Consider the following 17,010-nt stretch of genomic DNA (forward strand, 5'->3'; position numbering starts at 1 on the left):
CCCGTTTTCTCTGCCCAAAAAGAAGTTTCTGGGCTTGCCCTCTTTTACTGACACTGACAGCAGCCTGTCTGCTGGTAGAAATACAGCTGGAGTGAGGGGTTCAGAAGGAAAACCATGCATCCATGGTTGCCAAAGATATATTTATGTTGATTGAAGCTCAAAATAGGCCTCAGACAGTTGCAGAGATACCTTTCCCAAGTACCCTAAGGACTAGTATGACTATGGAAACAACATCTGCATGTACATCTGTTATGTACTTAGTGGGCAAAGATCTTTTGAATCCCCCAGAGGCGGAGGGGGAGGTCTCCAGGAGAGGTGAGAACTTGTTCCTTCTCCCCAAGCGGGACAAAACCTTCCTAAGTCTCAAAAGCCTAGGAAAGAAAGAGAAAAATATGAGAAATGGGGCTCACAGGTAGTACTCTCCTGATCTACCTCACTAGATTGGTCTGGGGCCATTCACTGCTCAAAGCTCAAGATGAATTCACCATTCTGGGTACAACATAATGTGTATCTTGTGAAGGGAGTGCCTGAATATCGTAGCCAGGGTGGCACCTTCTAGATATTAACAGACACCTCTCATCATCTCATTAAAAGATGTGAGTTTGCTTGGATTCAGTACATAACAAGAAGGGATGTTTTAAGGGCAGTAATCAAATACCTGAAGGTCTGTTATTCCAGAAGGTGGGACTTAAACCAACTGTTGCTTGGTTGGCTATTGGCCAAACCTCCTAAGAGTTCCATAGTGGAAGAGCATCCCTTGGGAGGCGGTGGGTTCTCCTTTGCAGCGGGTATTTAATCGGAGGGTAGTAGGTGGCTCTGTCAGGGATCCCAAAGATGCATCCTGCAGTACAGATCCTGCAATGAACAGAGAGTATGACTAGATTGTCCCTTCCAAAATGGTTATCTCTTCAGCTACTGCCCACTCTTCACAGTTTCATAATAATGGCTGCACGACCAAGAGGACAATGTGATATATTACCTTCTCCAGAGGCCTATGGCGAGTTATCAAGTGACTCTTCTGCCACTAGCCCACAATACCATTTGCAAGCTTTTTCTATCTTATCTGTTTTCCTTTTCCTAAAGCTTAAGCAGAATCCAGTCGCTTCCCTATTATAAATCAGCGGGTGGAGTCATGAAGTTGTCCAGAAGGACTGGCCTGAAGCACATAACTTATTCTTGATTTTTAAATATATATATATATATAACAGCCTTGTTTGGGGAGCAAAGGCCTAAGATTTTAACGGATCTTTATAAGCACAAGAGTGCCGAAGCTGTGAAGAGATCCTACTTACGGTACATTTTTCCTCCACTTGGTTTGAGAGGAAGACAGAGAAGCAAGAGCCTCTGACTAGGCTAAGGACCAACTGACACAAGAGGCAGTTGCAAGCGGTGTCACCGTGACAATGCCTGGATCACAATGGATTCTGCAACCTAGCATGCTTGGGAGGATCCCAGACACTTCTTTCTGGCTCTGCTAAATTCATGTGCAGGGCTTTTAATTCATGCTCAGCTTTTTAATGTATTATGTGCCTTTTCCTCTACGGTTTCTCCTGCACCTAGTTATCGCTTCTGCTTATCTGCCTGATTATTATTATTATTATTTTATTTTATTTTCTCTTTACTTCTTAAATTCTACCTCTGACTGTGCAATATAAACGGGCCTACTCAGAAGTAAGCACAGCTTGCTTCGACGGGACTTAACCTTCCTCCCAGGTGTGTTGCGTACGTTACTTTTGTGTTATACCGTTGGCCAGAAACCCAGTGAAATTACTGAAGTTTGTGTTTTGCTTCCACAACAAGGCTTTGTGCCTGAGGAGTCAAGGACCAGGGGAGCGTGGCTTGAAGTGAGGGGAAACTCCAGCTGTCGCGGAACTACAATTCCCACCGCAACCGCGGCCATTTTGTGTGTGTGTGATGGGAGTTACACAAGGATTCCTCTCACACACCCGCCCTAGGGAGGCGGCCCAGCTCCGTCGCCGAGCGCCGCCTCTTCGCCAGCGGAGGAGCCGGGCGACGGCGAGGGAGCGGCCCTCGCCCCGTCCCCGCCATGTCCCTCTACAGGAACTCGGTGTGGTTCGTGAAGGGGCTGCGCCATTACTGCCGGTAAGGGAGCGGGCGGGAGGAGGCGGGGGCTGCCATGGCCGTTGCCCCACGGCGTCGGCTTATGGACCCCACCCCCGTCCCCCAGTATCCGAGCCCATTCCCCCTCCTCCGCCCCACGCTTTAGGGACTTTTATGTAACGGGAGGGGGGCGTTTCCACGCGCAGCGCGAGCCCCGTGAAACGGCGCAGAAGCCCCCTTTTGCGGGACTTGGGCGCCAAGTTCGCGCGAGCCCCTTTGGGTTCGCCGCGGTTCGAGGAGGCAGTTCGCCGCGAGGCGCAGGGAGGCAGAGAGAGAGGGTGTGTGTGCATGCATTAAAAGGCGAACGAGGCGCACCGTTTCTTCACAGGGGGCTCATGAGAAGAACCTTTGCAATTGTTATTAATAATAGTCCTAACTAAAAGTTCCCCCTGCAGTTCCGAGGTTTCGGGTTTCGGTGCTAGGCTAGTCCTAAGGCTGGCCCCAGCCGTGGTTTCTTAACACCCCCCAGTTTTGCAGCGTTGTATAACTTTTTTTTTTTGCATTCAGTTGGAAGCCATGGTGCCATCCAGGAAGCAAGTCTTGCCCTGTTAAAATCTCGCCCTGGAAAAGATTTTAGAAAGACACGTGTGTAGCTGCATTCACACAACCAAGCAGGGGCTACTGAACAACAACAACAACTTCTTCTTCTTCTTCTTCTTCTTCTTCTTCTTCTTCTTCTTCTTCTTCTTCTTCTTCTTCTTCTTCTTCTTCTGTCCTTTATCCACAGATCACAGGGCAGTTCACAACATAAAAATGCAAAATGAAAACACAAAAATACATAGTTTTCTCTGATTGTGGAATGCTCTCCCCAGAGATCACATGTCTTTAGGCACCAAGCAAAAACATTCCTCTTTACCCAGACCTATGGCTGTTAAGTAATCTGTAGTCTGTGAAAGTGGGAGAGAAAGCTGTTATGATGACTTAACTTTATTATTAGGCTGTGGCTGTCTGTCAGCATGCTTTTTATGATGTTACTTTGTTTTTATCATTGGCGTTCTGTGTTTTTAATATTGTACACCGCCCTGGGATTGTTTGATAAACGGCGGTATATCAATTTAATAGTAGTAGTAGTAGAGCAAAACAAGCAAATTGTAGTAGTAGTAGTAGAAGAAGAAGAAGAGCAAAACAAACAAATTATATTACAGTGGTGCCTCGCAAGACGAAAAGAATCCGTTCTGCGAGTCTCTTCGCCTAGCGGTTTTTTTGTCTTGTGAAGCAAGCCCATTGGCGGATTAGCGCTATTAGCGACTGTTAGCGGCTTATCGGTTTAGCGGATAAGCGGCTTAGCGGCTTAGAAAAAGGGGGGGGGGAGGGAAAAAAACCTGCAGGAACTCGCAAGACATTTTCGTCTTGCGAAGCAAGCCCACGGGAAATTCGTTTTGCGAAGCACCTCCAAAACGGAAAACTCTTTCGTCTAGCGAGTTTTCCATCTTGCGAGGCATTCGTCTTGCGGGGCACCACTGTATTATACACATTAAAAGGCCATAGGATGTTTATGAGCCAAAGGCCTGGTTGAAGAGAAATGTTTTCGCCTTGCACCTTCTTTAGCTGCTAGGTGAGTCTCCTTGGGGATGGTGCAGGATCAGGCAGCAACAGTCTCTGGGCAGGGTCTTCTACCAGGATGGGCACTTGCAGGGCCACTTTTCCATGAGGACTGTATGCCTGAATGCAGGAAGCTTCAGCAGAGGAAAGTTGTTTTTGTTTTACCGTATTGGCCTGTATATAAGCCTCACTTTCCCCCCAAATTCTGACCTTGAAAAGTTAAAGTGCGGCTTATATTCGCAACCTTACAGTATGCAGCCAGGAGCGCAAGGCAAACAGCACCAAGAGCATGTTGAAGCTGTGTAGGCCCCCATCCTCTCCCCCAAGGCGCAATGAAAGGCCATCAGCAACGCAGCATGCTTCCCCCGCCCTGCCCAGTAAGCAGACAGGAGCAGCGAGGAAGGGTGCGGCTTATATTCTGGTATTTTTTCTTTTTCCCCCCTCCAATTTTTAGGGTGTGGCTTATATTTGGGCCAATACGGTACTTAGAAATAAAACTTAACCTGTATTGGTAAAGCTAAAATTCCAAACCTTTTGTTTTTTGCTAGTTTATCATTGTGAAAAGTCTAGCTTTAGAGGGAGGAATTGAGTAATATTATAAACGTATAAAACATTCAAAAACTTTTCAATAAAATGCCCCCCCCCCCGTTTAATTCTTCCCAAGTATTCTTTTCCAAGCCTAAGTTTTCATTGGCTTCTGCAGGAGTGGCTATGAATCGGCAAGCAAACACTTTGTTCCAGAAGACTTGGAAGTAGATGTAACTGGAAGGCATTTCATGGTCACTGGAGGAAATAGTGGCATTGGCAAGGCGGCTGCAAAAGAGATAGCCAGACGAGGTAAGTTGAAGGAATACTGCTGCTATTGAGATTATTTCTGAGGCTGAGTTTATACAAAACAAGAGGTCTTCTTTTCTCTCCTCGGTTGTACAGTCGTACCTCGTGTTACATCAGTCTCCGGTTGCGTTTTTTCAGGATACGAACGCGGCAAACCCGGAAGTGTATGCTTCCGGGTTTCGCCACATGCGCAGAAGTGCTCTGTGTGTCTTGTGCTTGCGCAGAAGCGCTCTCCGCACCTCGCGCGTGCAGAAACCTGGGTGGGGAAGAGGTGGAAGAAAACCATAATATTTAAAGAGAGTGGTTACAGCTAGATCTTCACCTGTGGTGTGAGCCCGGCTTCCACCTAACTTCACAATTTGCACATCTATCAAGTTGAATAGTCTGGCTAGGCCCTTCTCCCATGTTGCAGACTGGCTCCCGCAGTTTCTTTCATTTTTCCTTTTAGTGCCACATCTTTGTTTATCTGTTCTTCTGTTCAAGGAAGACTTTTAAAAACAGTAGCAGTCTCTGGGGATCGAAAGGAGTAGTGCATTGTCATGAGTGCTAAACAGGTGGCTTTTGCTGTAATTATGTAGAACTTGGTTTTTATCTATGTGTCTGCTTGCTTGCCTTCTGAGAGCTAGGCTCTGAAAATATGCTTTAAATAAGCATGGTCTGCGCACCTCTAAACCAACCCTACTTGTTACATCTTACTTTACATATAGTGTGAACCAACTGCTTCACAGTGGCAGAGGACTGCCACCAAGCTCAGGGAGACAGCAGTTTTTATAAGCGTGAGAATTATAATACGGATAAAGCCCCAGTTAGCCCCAGTGTGGATTCTGGAGGCTGCTTACATAAACAGCAACATAGTCTATAGAGCTCTCCACAGTACCAAGTAACCTTGAGTGAGCTGCTTAAAGCATTCTTGGTGGTGTGTGCAAAATATTCTCATTTTTTCTATGGCCACCAATGCTGAAATAGCATGGAGCAGTAGTGTGTCACATTTTCTTTCTCTCTGCTATTCCTAACCTCCCATGTCAAGTTGTCTGGAGACCAGTCACATGAGTCTTTCTCCTAAAAAAAGGGTGGGTGGGAAAAGTGGGTGTGTGTGGAGCCAATATGAACCAGGTCTCTCCAAGTTCAGGTGTTCAAAGACAGGAGATTATCTTCTTCTCTTCACTAGCACTGTATTTTAGCAGTTGCTTTCAGTGAATGTAAGAATAGAGACCTGGTAATATTTCAGGTGACCCTGTAAGAGTGTGCTATTCGGAGGCGTACTTAGGCGCTCTTGGTAAGGAGACATTGGCGCCGCTGCATCCCTTGCATCCTTGCCAGAGGAGCTGAACCAGAGTGGAGAGGCATGATTTTTGCCTCTCCCCCCCCCCGGGCCTGTGCCCTTGGTGAGGGCCAACCTGGACAACCCCTAGGTATGCCTCTGGTGCTGTTCAAGTTCGTCATCTAAATAGCTAAGGGACTTAGAGGAATTCAGCATAGCACTGTGACAATTGTTCCATCAGTACAAACATTTCAGGTAACCTGCAGAATGACCCCCCCCTCACCTCCTCCCTCCTCCTGTTCTGCGGATTATCCTGAGCCCTCAAGAACCAATTGGGAGTGGGAGAAGAGGGGAGGAAAAGCTTGATAGTGCTAGCAGAAGCCCTTGCCAGGTTTCCACTAGCAGGGCTCATTAGATGGAGGCGCAAGTTACAACAACAGCCAAGGTGACATTTTTCCATCTTTGCCGCATCAAGCAGTTGGTCCCTTACCTTTCCCGCCCCGACCTGGCCACAGTGATCCATGCGACGGTCATCTTCAGGCTTGACTACTGTAATTCGCTCTATGCGGGGCTGCCCTTGAAGCTGTCCCAGAAACTCCAGCGGGTGCAGAATGCTGCAGCGAGGCTCCTCACGGGGTCTCTGCCATGGGATCGTATTCACCCAGTGCTTTTCCAGCTGCACTGGCTCCCGGTGGAGTACAGGGTCAGATTTAAGGTGCTGCTTTTGATCTTTAAAGTCCTTCATGGCCTAGGACCCTCGTACCTACGGGACCGCCTCTCCCAATATGCCCCACGGAGAGCCTCAAGGTCCATAAATAGCAACACCCTAGTGGTCCTGGGCCCTAAGGAAGTCAGATTGGCTTCAACCAGAGCCAGGGCCTTTTCAACTCTGGCTCCGGCCTGGTGGAACTCTCTGCCTCATGAGACCAGGGCCCTGCAGGATCTGATTTCTTTCCGCAGGGCCTGTAAGACAGAGTTGTTCCGCCTGGCCTTTGGCTTGGAGCCAATTTGATTCCCTCCCTCTCTTTTTTCTTTTCCTTCTCCTCCTGCGATGAGTCTACATTTTAATATTTTAATGTTTCAATATTTTAATGTTGTATTTTAATTTTGTTTTTAAGTTGTAATCATTCAACTTGTTTTTATTATTGCTTGTAAGCCGCTCTGAGCCCTGCCTTGGCTGGGGAGGGTGGGGTATAAATAATAATAATAATAATAATAATAATAATAATAATAATAATTGATGAATCCAGCCCTTAGCTGCCTGAAGATTTGCCATTTGTTAAAAAATTCTCAATTATAAAAATTGAATTGTTAAAAAATTCTCTGTGCATTTGCGCAGATTAAACATTCTGTCAGATATGAAGCTATATGGAAACTTGATTTGAATATTTCTTTCATGCAGATAGTTCTATGGTCCTTTTCACTGATTGTTTCTGAATTCTTTCAGGGGGACTCGTTCATCTAGTTTGCCGAAACAAAGACAGAGCTGAGGAAGCTAAGAAAGAAATAACAACAGAAACTGCTAATCAGGTAAGAGTTGGCCTTGGATGTTATTTCTTCTATCCTTTGTCAATGGAAAGATTACATGTTGCATCCAGCTAAGTCATACTCGTAATATATTCATCAAATTAATGGAAATGACTAACTAAGGTCCATTTATTTCAGTAAATTCCAACCCTACAGGTTTTTGTGGACAATTCGCCTGTTGGCCAGTTGCATTTCTTTTGTTTGATTGCATTTGCCACCGTTGAATAGCGCTACAAATCCTGTCCCTGCTTCTGTGGATGTTTGGATGTATTTCAACTCCTGGAATTTGAAATAAAAAAATATCATTTTTTGGAATATGGAACCTGGTATTCAAGTTCCACCACAGTTACAGTTGGATCAACTAAATGGAGGTTTTTCATTCCGTGTGTTGACTCAGATGATATTTCTAGTGCATAGCTAAAAGTAAGATTTAAAAAAAATCACCAGAAATTATTAGTATCCTTTTTTAAAAAAATAGATGCTGCAGGATCTAAGGGAGTGACACATATTGCCACAAATGCGCAACAGTCAATTATGCATTAAGGCTGCCTTAAAACTAAGAAAATGTGCTCCCTCTTTGGATCCATCTGTGCTATACTGTAATTTAAAGCAGTGTTATGTTACTTAAACAGTCGATGTTTCCCCCAATGAATTTTGCATGATGCTGAGATTAAAATCTTTACCTCTGAGTCTCAGACAGTGGTACCATCATTACCTTGTATGCACTTGCATTTGTGGAATAAGTAGTCACAGCAGTGAGCAGCAGCTACATTATCAGAAAAATGGACTTTCATTCTATCCTCTCCCCTCCCTTCTATGGAATCTTGAGTCAAAAATAGCTTCTGGAGTTATGAATCTCATTGTGGGCAGCATCTGTAAGTTGCCAGATTACTTCTTACGCAACACATGAAACAGTCCTATGTTGTGTTCTGCATTTTTTGCTGCTTGGATTTCTCTGTCAACCACAAATATTCAAAGATTCTCTCTGCCATTCAGATACAGCTTGGCTAAGTGGATATATTGTGTTCCTGCTATCTGATTACGTAGTGTTGTTAAAGCATGTTAAATGAACCCTTTCAATCTTGTGGTGGGGTGACTGAGCTGTGCTTGGGATGTAAGATTTGGAGCCACGTGATGCTGCAGAAAGCTACTGAATTGGTTGTAGAAACTTTTTTGGTATGGTTAACAACTCTTCCTTTCTCCTTTCCTAGAATGTTTTTATCCATATTCTGGACATGTCTGACCCCAAAGGAATTTGGGAATTTGCTGAACGGTTCAAGAATGAACACAGATTAAACGTCTTGGTGAGTTGGGAACTTAAAAGTGAAGCCCATCTCTAGGGATTTGGTGAGCTGCCAAACATTGACACCAGAGTTTGAAACTCCCATTGTTCTAGATACATTATGCAACAGGGAATTTCAATAATGCGAGCAGTTTCTGAGCTGTGGGAGCTGTACTGTGCCTAAGTTTTCAGTTTAAAACTGCCACTGCTGGAACGAAAGGCGGACCTTTTTTTGCCTCCCCACTTCCAGCTACTCTCTGAGAACCTGAGAAGGGACCCTCATAAGAATATTAGGGAGTGGGCAGGGGAAGTATGGCTTTGTTTTTTGCAGTCTTCAGATGAGGACTAGACTATGTAAAAAATGAATATAAGATTTTAGCTGCAGTTAATTCATTTTCAGTTTTGTATTCTTGTTATAAGGGTCGCGGGTGGCGCTGTGGGTTAAACCACAGAGCCTAGGACTTGCCGATCAAAAGGTCAGCGGTTCAAATCCCTGTGACGGGGTGAGCTCCCGTTGCTCTGTTCCTGCTCCTGCCAACCTAGCAGTTCCAAAGCACATCAAAGTGCAAGTCGATAAATAGGTACCGCTCTGGCGGGAAGGTAGACGGCGTTTCTGTGTGCTGCTCTGGTTTGCCAGAAGCAGCTTAGTCATGCTGGCCACATGACCCGGAAGCTGTATGCCGGCTCCCTCGGCCAATAAAGCGAGATGAGCGCCACAACCCCAGAGTCGGCCACGACTGGACCTAATGGTCAGGGGTCCCTTTACCTTTACCTTTATTCTTGTTATTAAAAAATCGCACCTAGACATTCTATTGCGGTGCCCATAACCTAGGTTTAAGGTGCCATTTAGCTCCTAGCTTTCACATCTCGGTTTCTAACACTGGTTGACACTACCTAGTAACTAGCAGTTACTTGCTTGAACAAGAAACAGTTTGGTAATATTCTTTGTACGGCCAGCACAGTAGTCAGAAATTCTAAATTTCTGTTCAGGCGTCATTTTCATATGGCAGCTTATTGCTGCACAGTTGAGATTTATCATTCTTGAAAGTATTGTATGTGGCATAGTGCTTTGACTCCCATAAATGGGAAGCTGCCTTATTCCTTTCAAACCATTGGTCCACCTTGCTCAGTATACAGTATTCTGTTATCTATACTGACTGGTAGTGGCTCTTCAGGGTTCCAGGCGAGAGTTGTTTCCAGTCCTACCAAATTTAACCTAGATTCAAAGCGCATGCTCTGCCACTATGGCACAGCACAGATACATATTTTAACTATATTTTCTTCTTGTAGGTCAACAATGCAGGCTGCATGGTAAACCAAAGAGAACTGACGAAAGATGGGCTTGAAAAGAATTTTGCTACAAATACTTTGGGTATGTAGGGCAGTTTTCCTGGGAAGTTGTTGTTGTCTGGAAGTGGAGGTTGTGTATTTCTGAAGCGTTCTTCTGATGCCTGAGTACGCTTGGCTATTGTTTATACTATCTAATAGGGCCTCCTAACACATATACAGTGGACCTCGGGTTACAGACGCTTCAGGTTACATACACTTCAGGTTACAGATTCCGCTAACCCAGAAATAGTACCTCGGGTTATGAACTTTGCTTCAGGATAAGAACAGAAATCGGGCTCTGGCAGCGTGGCAGCAGCAGCAGGAGACCCCATTAGCTAAAGTGGGGGTTCAGGTTAAGAACAGTTTCAGGTTAAGAACGGACCTCTGGAATGAATTAAGTACAGTGGTACCTCGGGTTACATATGCTTCAGGTTATAGACTCCGCTAACCCAGAAATAGTGCTTCAGCTTAAGAACTTTGCTTCAGGATGAGAACAGAAATCGTGCAGCAGCGGCAGCAAGAGGCCCCATTAGCTAAACAGTTTCAGGTTAAGAACAGACCTCCGGAATGAATTAAGTACTTAACGCAAGGTACCACTGTACTTAACCTAAGGTACCACTCTAGATTGAATATCCAGTTCACTCTTTTAAAAAGCAACAATACAGAGGAAGAAACATGCATACAGAAATAACACACTATTGAATTGGATTGCCATAAATAACTTTCAAATTGTTTTCTTCTTTGTCTAGTGAGGGTCAGACAAGAAGCAGTGGGTTTAGACTAAAGGAAGATAGTCTTGGGTTTAATTCTTTAAGTGAGAGCAGTTCAGTTTCTTGGCTGTGAAATGTACTTCTGGAATTTAGATTAACAAGTTAAACAGGTGTATGCTGCTGTTTTACACAAAATATCCTGCTTTAGGGCATGGAATTCTACTTGGATAAGTAATCATATTGGGACGCGGGTGGTGCTGTGGTCTAAACCACTGAGCCTTGGGCTTGCTGATCAGAAGGTTGGCGGTTCGAATCCCCGTGACGGGGTGAGCTCCCATTGCTCAGTTCTTGCTCCTGCCAACTAGCAGTTCAAAAGCACCTCAAAGTGCAAGTAGATAAGTAGGTACCGCTCCAGTGGGGAGGTAAAGTGTTTCTATGCGCTGCTCTGGTTCACCAGAAGCAGCTTAGTCATGCTTGCCACATGACCCCGAAGCTATACGCCGGCTCCCTCAGCCAGTAAAGCGAGATGAGTGCCGCAACCTCAGAGTCCTCTGCAACTGGACCTAAAGGTCAGGGCTCCCTTTCCCTTTAAGTAATCATATACAGTATCAGGTTTTTAACTTGGTGCATTATTTGAATGGTGCTCTCAAATAACAGGGTGCTTCATGGTCCAAGTACAGTGGTGCCTCGCAAGACGAAAAGAATCTGTTCCGCGATTCTCTTCGTCTAGCGGTTTTTTTGTCTTGTGAAGCAAGCCCATTGACAGCTTAGCGGATTAGCGCTACAGCGGTCTAGCAGCTTCTAGCGATCAGCTGTTAAGCGGCTTATCAGCAGATCAGCTGTTAAGCGGCCTAGCAGCTTAGGAAAAGGGGGAAAAAAGCGAAAAAAACCTGCGGGGACTACTCGCAAGATTTTTCCGTCTTGCGAAGCAACCCCATAGGGAAATTCGTTTTGCGAAGCGCCTCCAAAACGGAAAACCCTTTCGTCTAGCGGTTTTTCCATCTTCCGAGGCGTTCGTCTTGCGGGGCACCACTGTACAAAGTTTTAATGCTGTGTCCTTTGCTAACTGAAGGAGCTCTACTGCACTATTGTCCTGCTCATGGTCTTCCCATGGGCATCTGGTTTGCTGCAGTGAGAATAGAGTGCTTGACCTAGATGGACTTTGTCCTGATGCAGTGGGGCTCTTCATTTTACTTCTCTTTAAAAGCCTTGGGAAATGCGGAGCAATCCATCCAGCTGAAGGGTAGGAGAGTGAAGTTTTATTAAATATACAAAAAACAAACTTGTGGAAGGTAATACATGCTAAACATTTTTTATTTATCTTCTAGGTACATATATTTTAACAACAGTCCTTCTACCTCTCTTGGAAAGAGAAGATGACCCTAGAGTTGTAAGTTTGTATGTCTTAGTTTGGGGGCACTTGGCTGTCCCTTTCATTGCTATTCCTGTTTTTAATATTCATAACTCCTAGGCAAGTAGGTGCTCTACTGTTGGGCAAAGGGGCCCTATCAATTATGATTTTCCTCACTGCAAGCGAACCACTCTCTCCGCCTTCAGAGGAAGAGATATGAAATGTTCTGTAGTCTCTGGCAACCCGCCCAGGGACAGGAGGACGGTGAGGCCCATTGCAGCTAATAGCATCTTAATTGGGGAACAAACTAATATAGCGCCTGACTCAATACCACGACAAACCATTGCATATGCTGGCACAAATGTTGAGGTGCCGTGGTGCTAATGTGTACCTTCATGCTTCACTGAAACAGTTTTATTTGCACAATCCAAAATGTTTGGTGCAAGCGAAGCAGTTTAATTGCCTCCTTTAGTGTTTGTCCTCCTGAGTGGGAAAGCAATGTTTTCCGTTGTGTCAGAAGACACTTGAGTGTTTAAAAGAATTACCATTCCAGTTTACAAATGAATTATTTCCAACAGCGGTGTATAAAAGGTTCAGTTATATATTTCCAAGGGGAAACAGTGTCATAGACAGAGAGAGATTTGGCCTGTTATGATTGATGTGGTTGCATTTTGTGTAAGAACCTTTGGAATGTTTGATTTGAGTAATTAATCCACACTGCAGTGTGACTTTTAAAGGGCCGTTGGCAAGATAGAAACCAACAGGGCTGTCAAGGGAGTCGGCCAGCATTGTGGATGACTCTGAATTTCAGCATTCAGTTGCCGCTCCTTGGGTGGGGGGCTTATGGCACTAGATGTTGTTGGACTATATGACTCATCATCCCATGCTGGCTGAGGCTGAATGCAGCTGGGATCCAGCATCTAGAGGACCACAGGTTTCCCACCCATGCTTTAAGTGAACTGCTAAACTTACATTGTCATTGTGATTATCTATCCAAGTTGCATGTAAAGACAAGTCTACTTGTGGATAAGGATTTCATAGTTCCTTTGGTTTGTTTATTTTATTTTGCAGATCACTGTCTCCTCAGGAGGAATGTTAGTTCAGAAACTAGATGTATCAAACTTGCAATCAGAGAATGTGGCATTTGATGGGACAATGGTCTATGCGCAGAATAAGGTAAGATCTGTAGTTCTTGAACAAACAGCCACAGACTACGTAGCTGCTTTGCAATCCTGTATTTTTGTCACACTATACATTTTATGTACTTTGCTTGCTCTTTCTGTAGACAATTCTTTAAAATACTCTATGTAAAGACTTGTCTTACAACCAGCACCCATAACAGTTGAGCTATTGGGACTATTATACACTTGTCAAGTTGGGTCTTTATTTACATAGAAAAGACTCCTTTAACTCACTGTATCTCATAGATCCAGTTACAGATAGGTAGCTGTGTTGGTCTGCCATAGTCAAAACAAAAAAAATTCCTTCCAGTAGCACCTTAAAGACCAACTAAGTTAGTTCTTGGTATGAGCTTTCGTGTGCATGCACACTTCTTCAGATACACTGAAACAGAAGTTTCCAGACCCTTCTATGTAGTGAGAAGGTGGGGAGCGGTATTACTCAGAAGGGTGGTGGGAATGGGTGATTGGCAGATAGCTGTGATATTGCAGTCGTCAACAGGCTCATCACAGCTATCTGCCAATCACTCATTCCCACCACCCTTCTGAGTAATACCCCTCCCCACCTTCTCACTATATAGAAGGGTCTGGAAACTTCTGTTTCAGTGTATCTGAAGAAGTATGCATGCACATGAAAGCTCATACCAAGAACTAACTTAGTTGGTCTTTAAGGTGCTACTGGAAGGATTTTTTTTTGTTGTATCTCATAGAGGCATTGTTCAGTTTGGAGATTCTAAAGTCCATATATTCTTTAATGTTAACTAGTTATTATTTAAGAGAAACTTGCTTTTTGAAAAGCATTTTTCCACCCTGGTTTCAGGTGTAAGATTTTGGGGGGACGACAATGACTTTATTGGACAGTACCAAGTGGGTGGTCATTCTCCACTTGCTTGAAGGCAGGAGAAAATGTCATTTCTGTACCTTTGCATCACCCTCTTGGAATGGTAGTTCATTTTTCCTGCTTTGCTTGAAGCAGACCAGATTTCAGTGGTGCTCTTCTGGCCTAGTCATGAGTAGTGAGTGTGCAATGAGGGCTATACATGAGAGCTCCTTTGCCCTTCTCTCATCTAAAACTGGAATAGAAATAGAAACCTGCCCTGTTCTCACACATAAAGAAGGCAGGGCACAGGCTAGCTGCAGTGCTGCGCTTCCTAAGGAAGAAATAACCGCACTGCGTAAGTCAATACTGAATATGAAGATGCCAGACTAATGGCCTATTGATCTTTTTTCAGTTTTATGCCTTTTGTCGTATCCTAGAGACAGCAAGTGGTCATGACAGAACAATGGGCTAAAGCACATCCCAGTGTTCACTTTTCTTCTATGCATCCTGGCTGGGCAGATACTCCAGGTACTTGTTGCTGAGCAGAAATATTTAATCTCTTTGGCTAAATAGGGAGTGGGGCACCTGCGGGCACCATTCCCAATTGTTGCCTGGGACTGATAGGAGTTAGGAGTCCAATATTCACGCCAGAGCTAAACAGAGAGTATCTTTTGCTATTATATGAAGGGGATGGGAGAAATAGGAAGGAGAAGTGGCACACTCTTATTATTCCTGTTTCTCTTTGAACTTTTGCATTTATTTCTCCTCATCCTTGGTTTAGCTGCTTTGGAGAATTCCTGCCACCGTGCAGGTAACTTGTGCCCATGTATAACTTCAAGCACACTTCATTAAGCATCTTTAAAGGGCTCTGTGTTATCCAAGTGCTTAGGTAGTGTGAGGAAGAATAGAATCTGGTAGCGTAAAATCTTATGGAGTGTTAAGGTTAATAGGAAAAAATGTTCAAGGTCCTTTTGTAGACCGAAGCCGTAGCAGAGCCCAAGATTAGGGTAGTGGCAGTCAAAGAGCATAATTAGTGGTAGACATGTGTTTGTCAAGAAGCTGTTACATATGCTTATCACAACTTGTCTCCTTGCAGCAGTGAGGTCATCTATGCCAGATTTCTACGAGAAAATGAAGAATAGATTGCGGACGGAGGACCAGGGGGCAGACACTGTGGTATGGCTTGCAGTCTCCCATCAAGCAGGCAAGCAAGCAAGCGGGCAGTTCTTCCAAGGTAAGGGAGTTAATGTATCATTGAATGCGGTATAATAATAGAGAAGGACAGAATAAGCTGCCCCTAGTAATATATATAGGGACATGGGTGGCGCTGTGGGTTAAACCACAGAGCCAAGGACTTGCCAATCTGAAGGTTGACGGTTCGAATCCCTGCGACGGGGTGAGCTCCCATTGCTCGGTCCCTGCTCCTGCCAACCTAGTAGTTCGAAAGCACGTCAAAGTGCAAGTAGATAAATAGGTACCGCTCCGGCGGGAAGGTAAACGGCATTTCCGTGCGCTGCTCTGGTTCGACAGAAGCGGCTTAGTCATGCTGGCCACATGACCCGGAAGCTGTAGGCCGGCTCCCTCGGCCAATAAAGCGAGATGAGCACTGCAACCCCAGGGTCGGGCATGACTGGACCTAATGGTCAGGGGTCCCTTTACCTTTAGTAATATATATAAACCAAATAGGGTAAACCTAAAAAAATGAACACATTGAACTCGTATACAAACTGTACAGCGCTGGGATTGGCTGCAACTCCCTACTGAATATATATTGTGGAAACCTGGTTTTGTCGCACTAACCTAACTTCATGAACATTTACATTCCTGCAAGCTCTGCCCTCCCTTCAGCTCACTGATAGGAAGGTCAGAAAAGCAGGTTCAAGAACCAGGGTTCTTGATTGTTGAAATAACTTATTTTGCCCTTTTGTTTCCAGACCGGCAGCCTGTTCCAACCCACTTACCACTTGCCCAGACCAAATCTTCACCGGGTGATGAAGCAAAACTGATGCAGTGTCTGGAAGAGCTCTCACAAAAGTTTAAACCCAGATAATCATTAGAGTCTAGAAGCATTAACAGTGTGTACTGAACTAGTGACTTCTTGACAATCTGCAATTGGAAAGCTATAATATGTGCAAGTGAGTATAAGAGAATAACATGCTTTATTATAGGGCAGGAAAAATTCAGTGATTATGTTTTGACATGCTTTGCATCTTGATAATTTCCTGCAGCTAGAACTATAGTTTCTGGAATGATGCTAGAAAAAAAGCTGAAAGCATTTGGGCTGTAATTTCATTGATGCTAGGTTTCAATCAAGAAAACTGTAGGCATACTTTAGTTTGCAAAAGATTTGATTATGGAGCACAGAGTATTATTTGTATGCCTACTTGCGTTTCCTTCTTGTCATGCTGTAACTTCTGTTTATTACCCATTTGTTCTTTTAAAAATCACAAATACTTGGGGATGAGATGCTGTGATGGTTAGTGCTTGTATTATTAACATTCCAGTGGGAGCACAGTATCTATTTTCTAAAAATCTCTCAAGGTGCTAATTCCTTTTTATGTAATAATTATGCATCAAGAATGCCCACTGTGCCACAACAAGTATGAAACAGCCCACCTCCTGGAATCTCAGAATTGTGGAGTTGGAAGGGACCCCAAGGGTCATCTAGTCCATCTCCCCTGCAGGAATATTCTAGATTATGCACGACACGTGGCCATCCAACCTCTGCTTAAAAACCTCTGTAGAATTTGTATTTGGGTTTGCACTTCTGAAGTTTTCCTGCAAGAAAAATCTAATTAAAACCTAATGTTTGAAAAAGCATTCTCTTTGTTCCAGGCCATCCTTTTTTGAAGGACTGACAGCTACATTTAAGGTCATATAGACATCTGTATGAATTATTTTAAAACAGCATATTTAAGTTGGCAGTACTTTGCATAGTTTCTTATGTAGATAAAGCTCATATATTTGGTATCACTTGGCAGTCAGCATACAGTCTTCTTGATGAGAATGGAGTTAACATATATTTGCACACTGCTATCAAAAATCCCAGCAGAGA

The 17,010-nt window shown here is 44.3% G+C and overlaps 1 protein-coding gene and 2 long non-coding RNA genes across 4 annotated transcripts; 2 read left to right on the top strand and 1 right to left on the bottom strand.

Moving 5' to 3' along the window:
- LOC309366257 lies at positions 1 to 1,395 on the bottom strand. The gene is made up of 3 exons (XR_014166619.1): positions 1,293 to 1,395; positions 659 to 855; positions 1 to 371 (listed from the first exon to the last, which is right to left on the bottom strand). It is a non-coding gene; the product is annotated as an uncharacterized lncRNA (long non-coding RNA).
- A 548-nt stretch (positions 1,396 to 1,943) lies between these two features.
- On the top strand, positions 1,944 to 16,775 carry DHRS12 (dehydrogenase/reductase 12). 2 transcript variants are annotated; one of them, XM_081906512.1, is made up of 10 exons: positions 1,944 to 2,103; positions 4,367 to 4,500; positions 7,206 to 7,288; positions 8,497 to 8,589; positions 9,858 to 9,939; positions 11,935 to 11,996; positions 13,029 to 13,133; positions 14,393 to 14,483; positions 15,052 to 15,189; positions 15,890 to 16,775. In XM_081906512.1, the coding sequence occupies exons 1-10, from the start codon at positions 2,048 to 2,050 to the stop codon at positions 16,003 to 16,005; spliced, it is 960 nt and encodes a 319-aa protein (XP_081762638.1). In that variant the 5' UTR covers positions 1,944 to 2,047; the 3' UTR covers positions 16,006 to 16,775. The 2 variants fall into 2 exon arrangements, with proteins under 2 accessions (XP_081762638.1, XP_081762639.1); XM_081906513.1 differs by lacking the exon at positions 1,944 to 2,103 and adding an exon at positions 3,606 to 3,676.
- LOC309367374 lies at positions 9,953 to 11,888 on the top strand. Its single transcript, XR_014167104.1, has 2 exons — positions 9,953 to 11,288; positions 11,649 to 11,888. It is a non-coding gene; the product is annotated as an uncharacterized lncRNA (long non-coding RNA).
- Positions 16,776 to 17,010: the final 235 nt, after the last annotated feature.

Source organism: Podarcis melisellensis (genome assembly GCF_964234715.1).
Source record: "Podarcis melisellensis genome assembly, chromosome: 3".
In the NCBI taxonomy this organism is placed as follows: Eukaryota; Metazoa; Chordata; class Lepidosauria; order Squamata; family Lacertidae; genus Podarcis; species Podarcis melisellensis.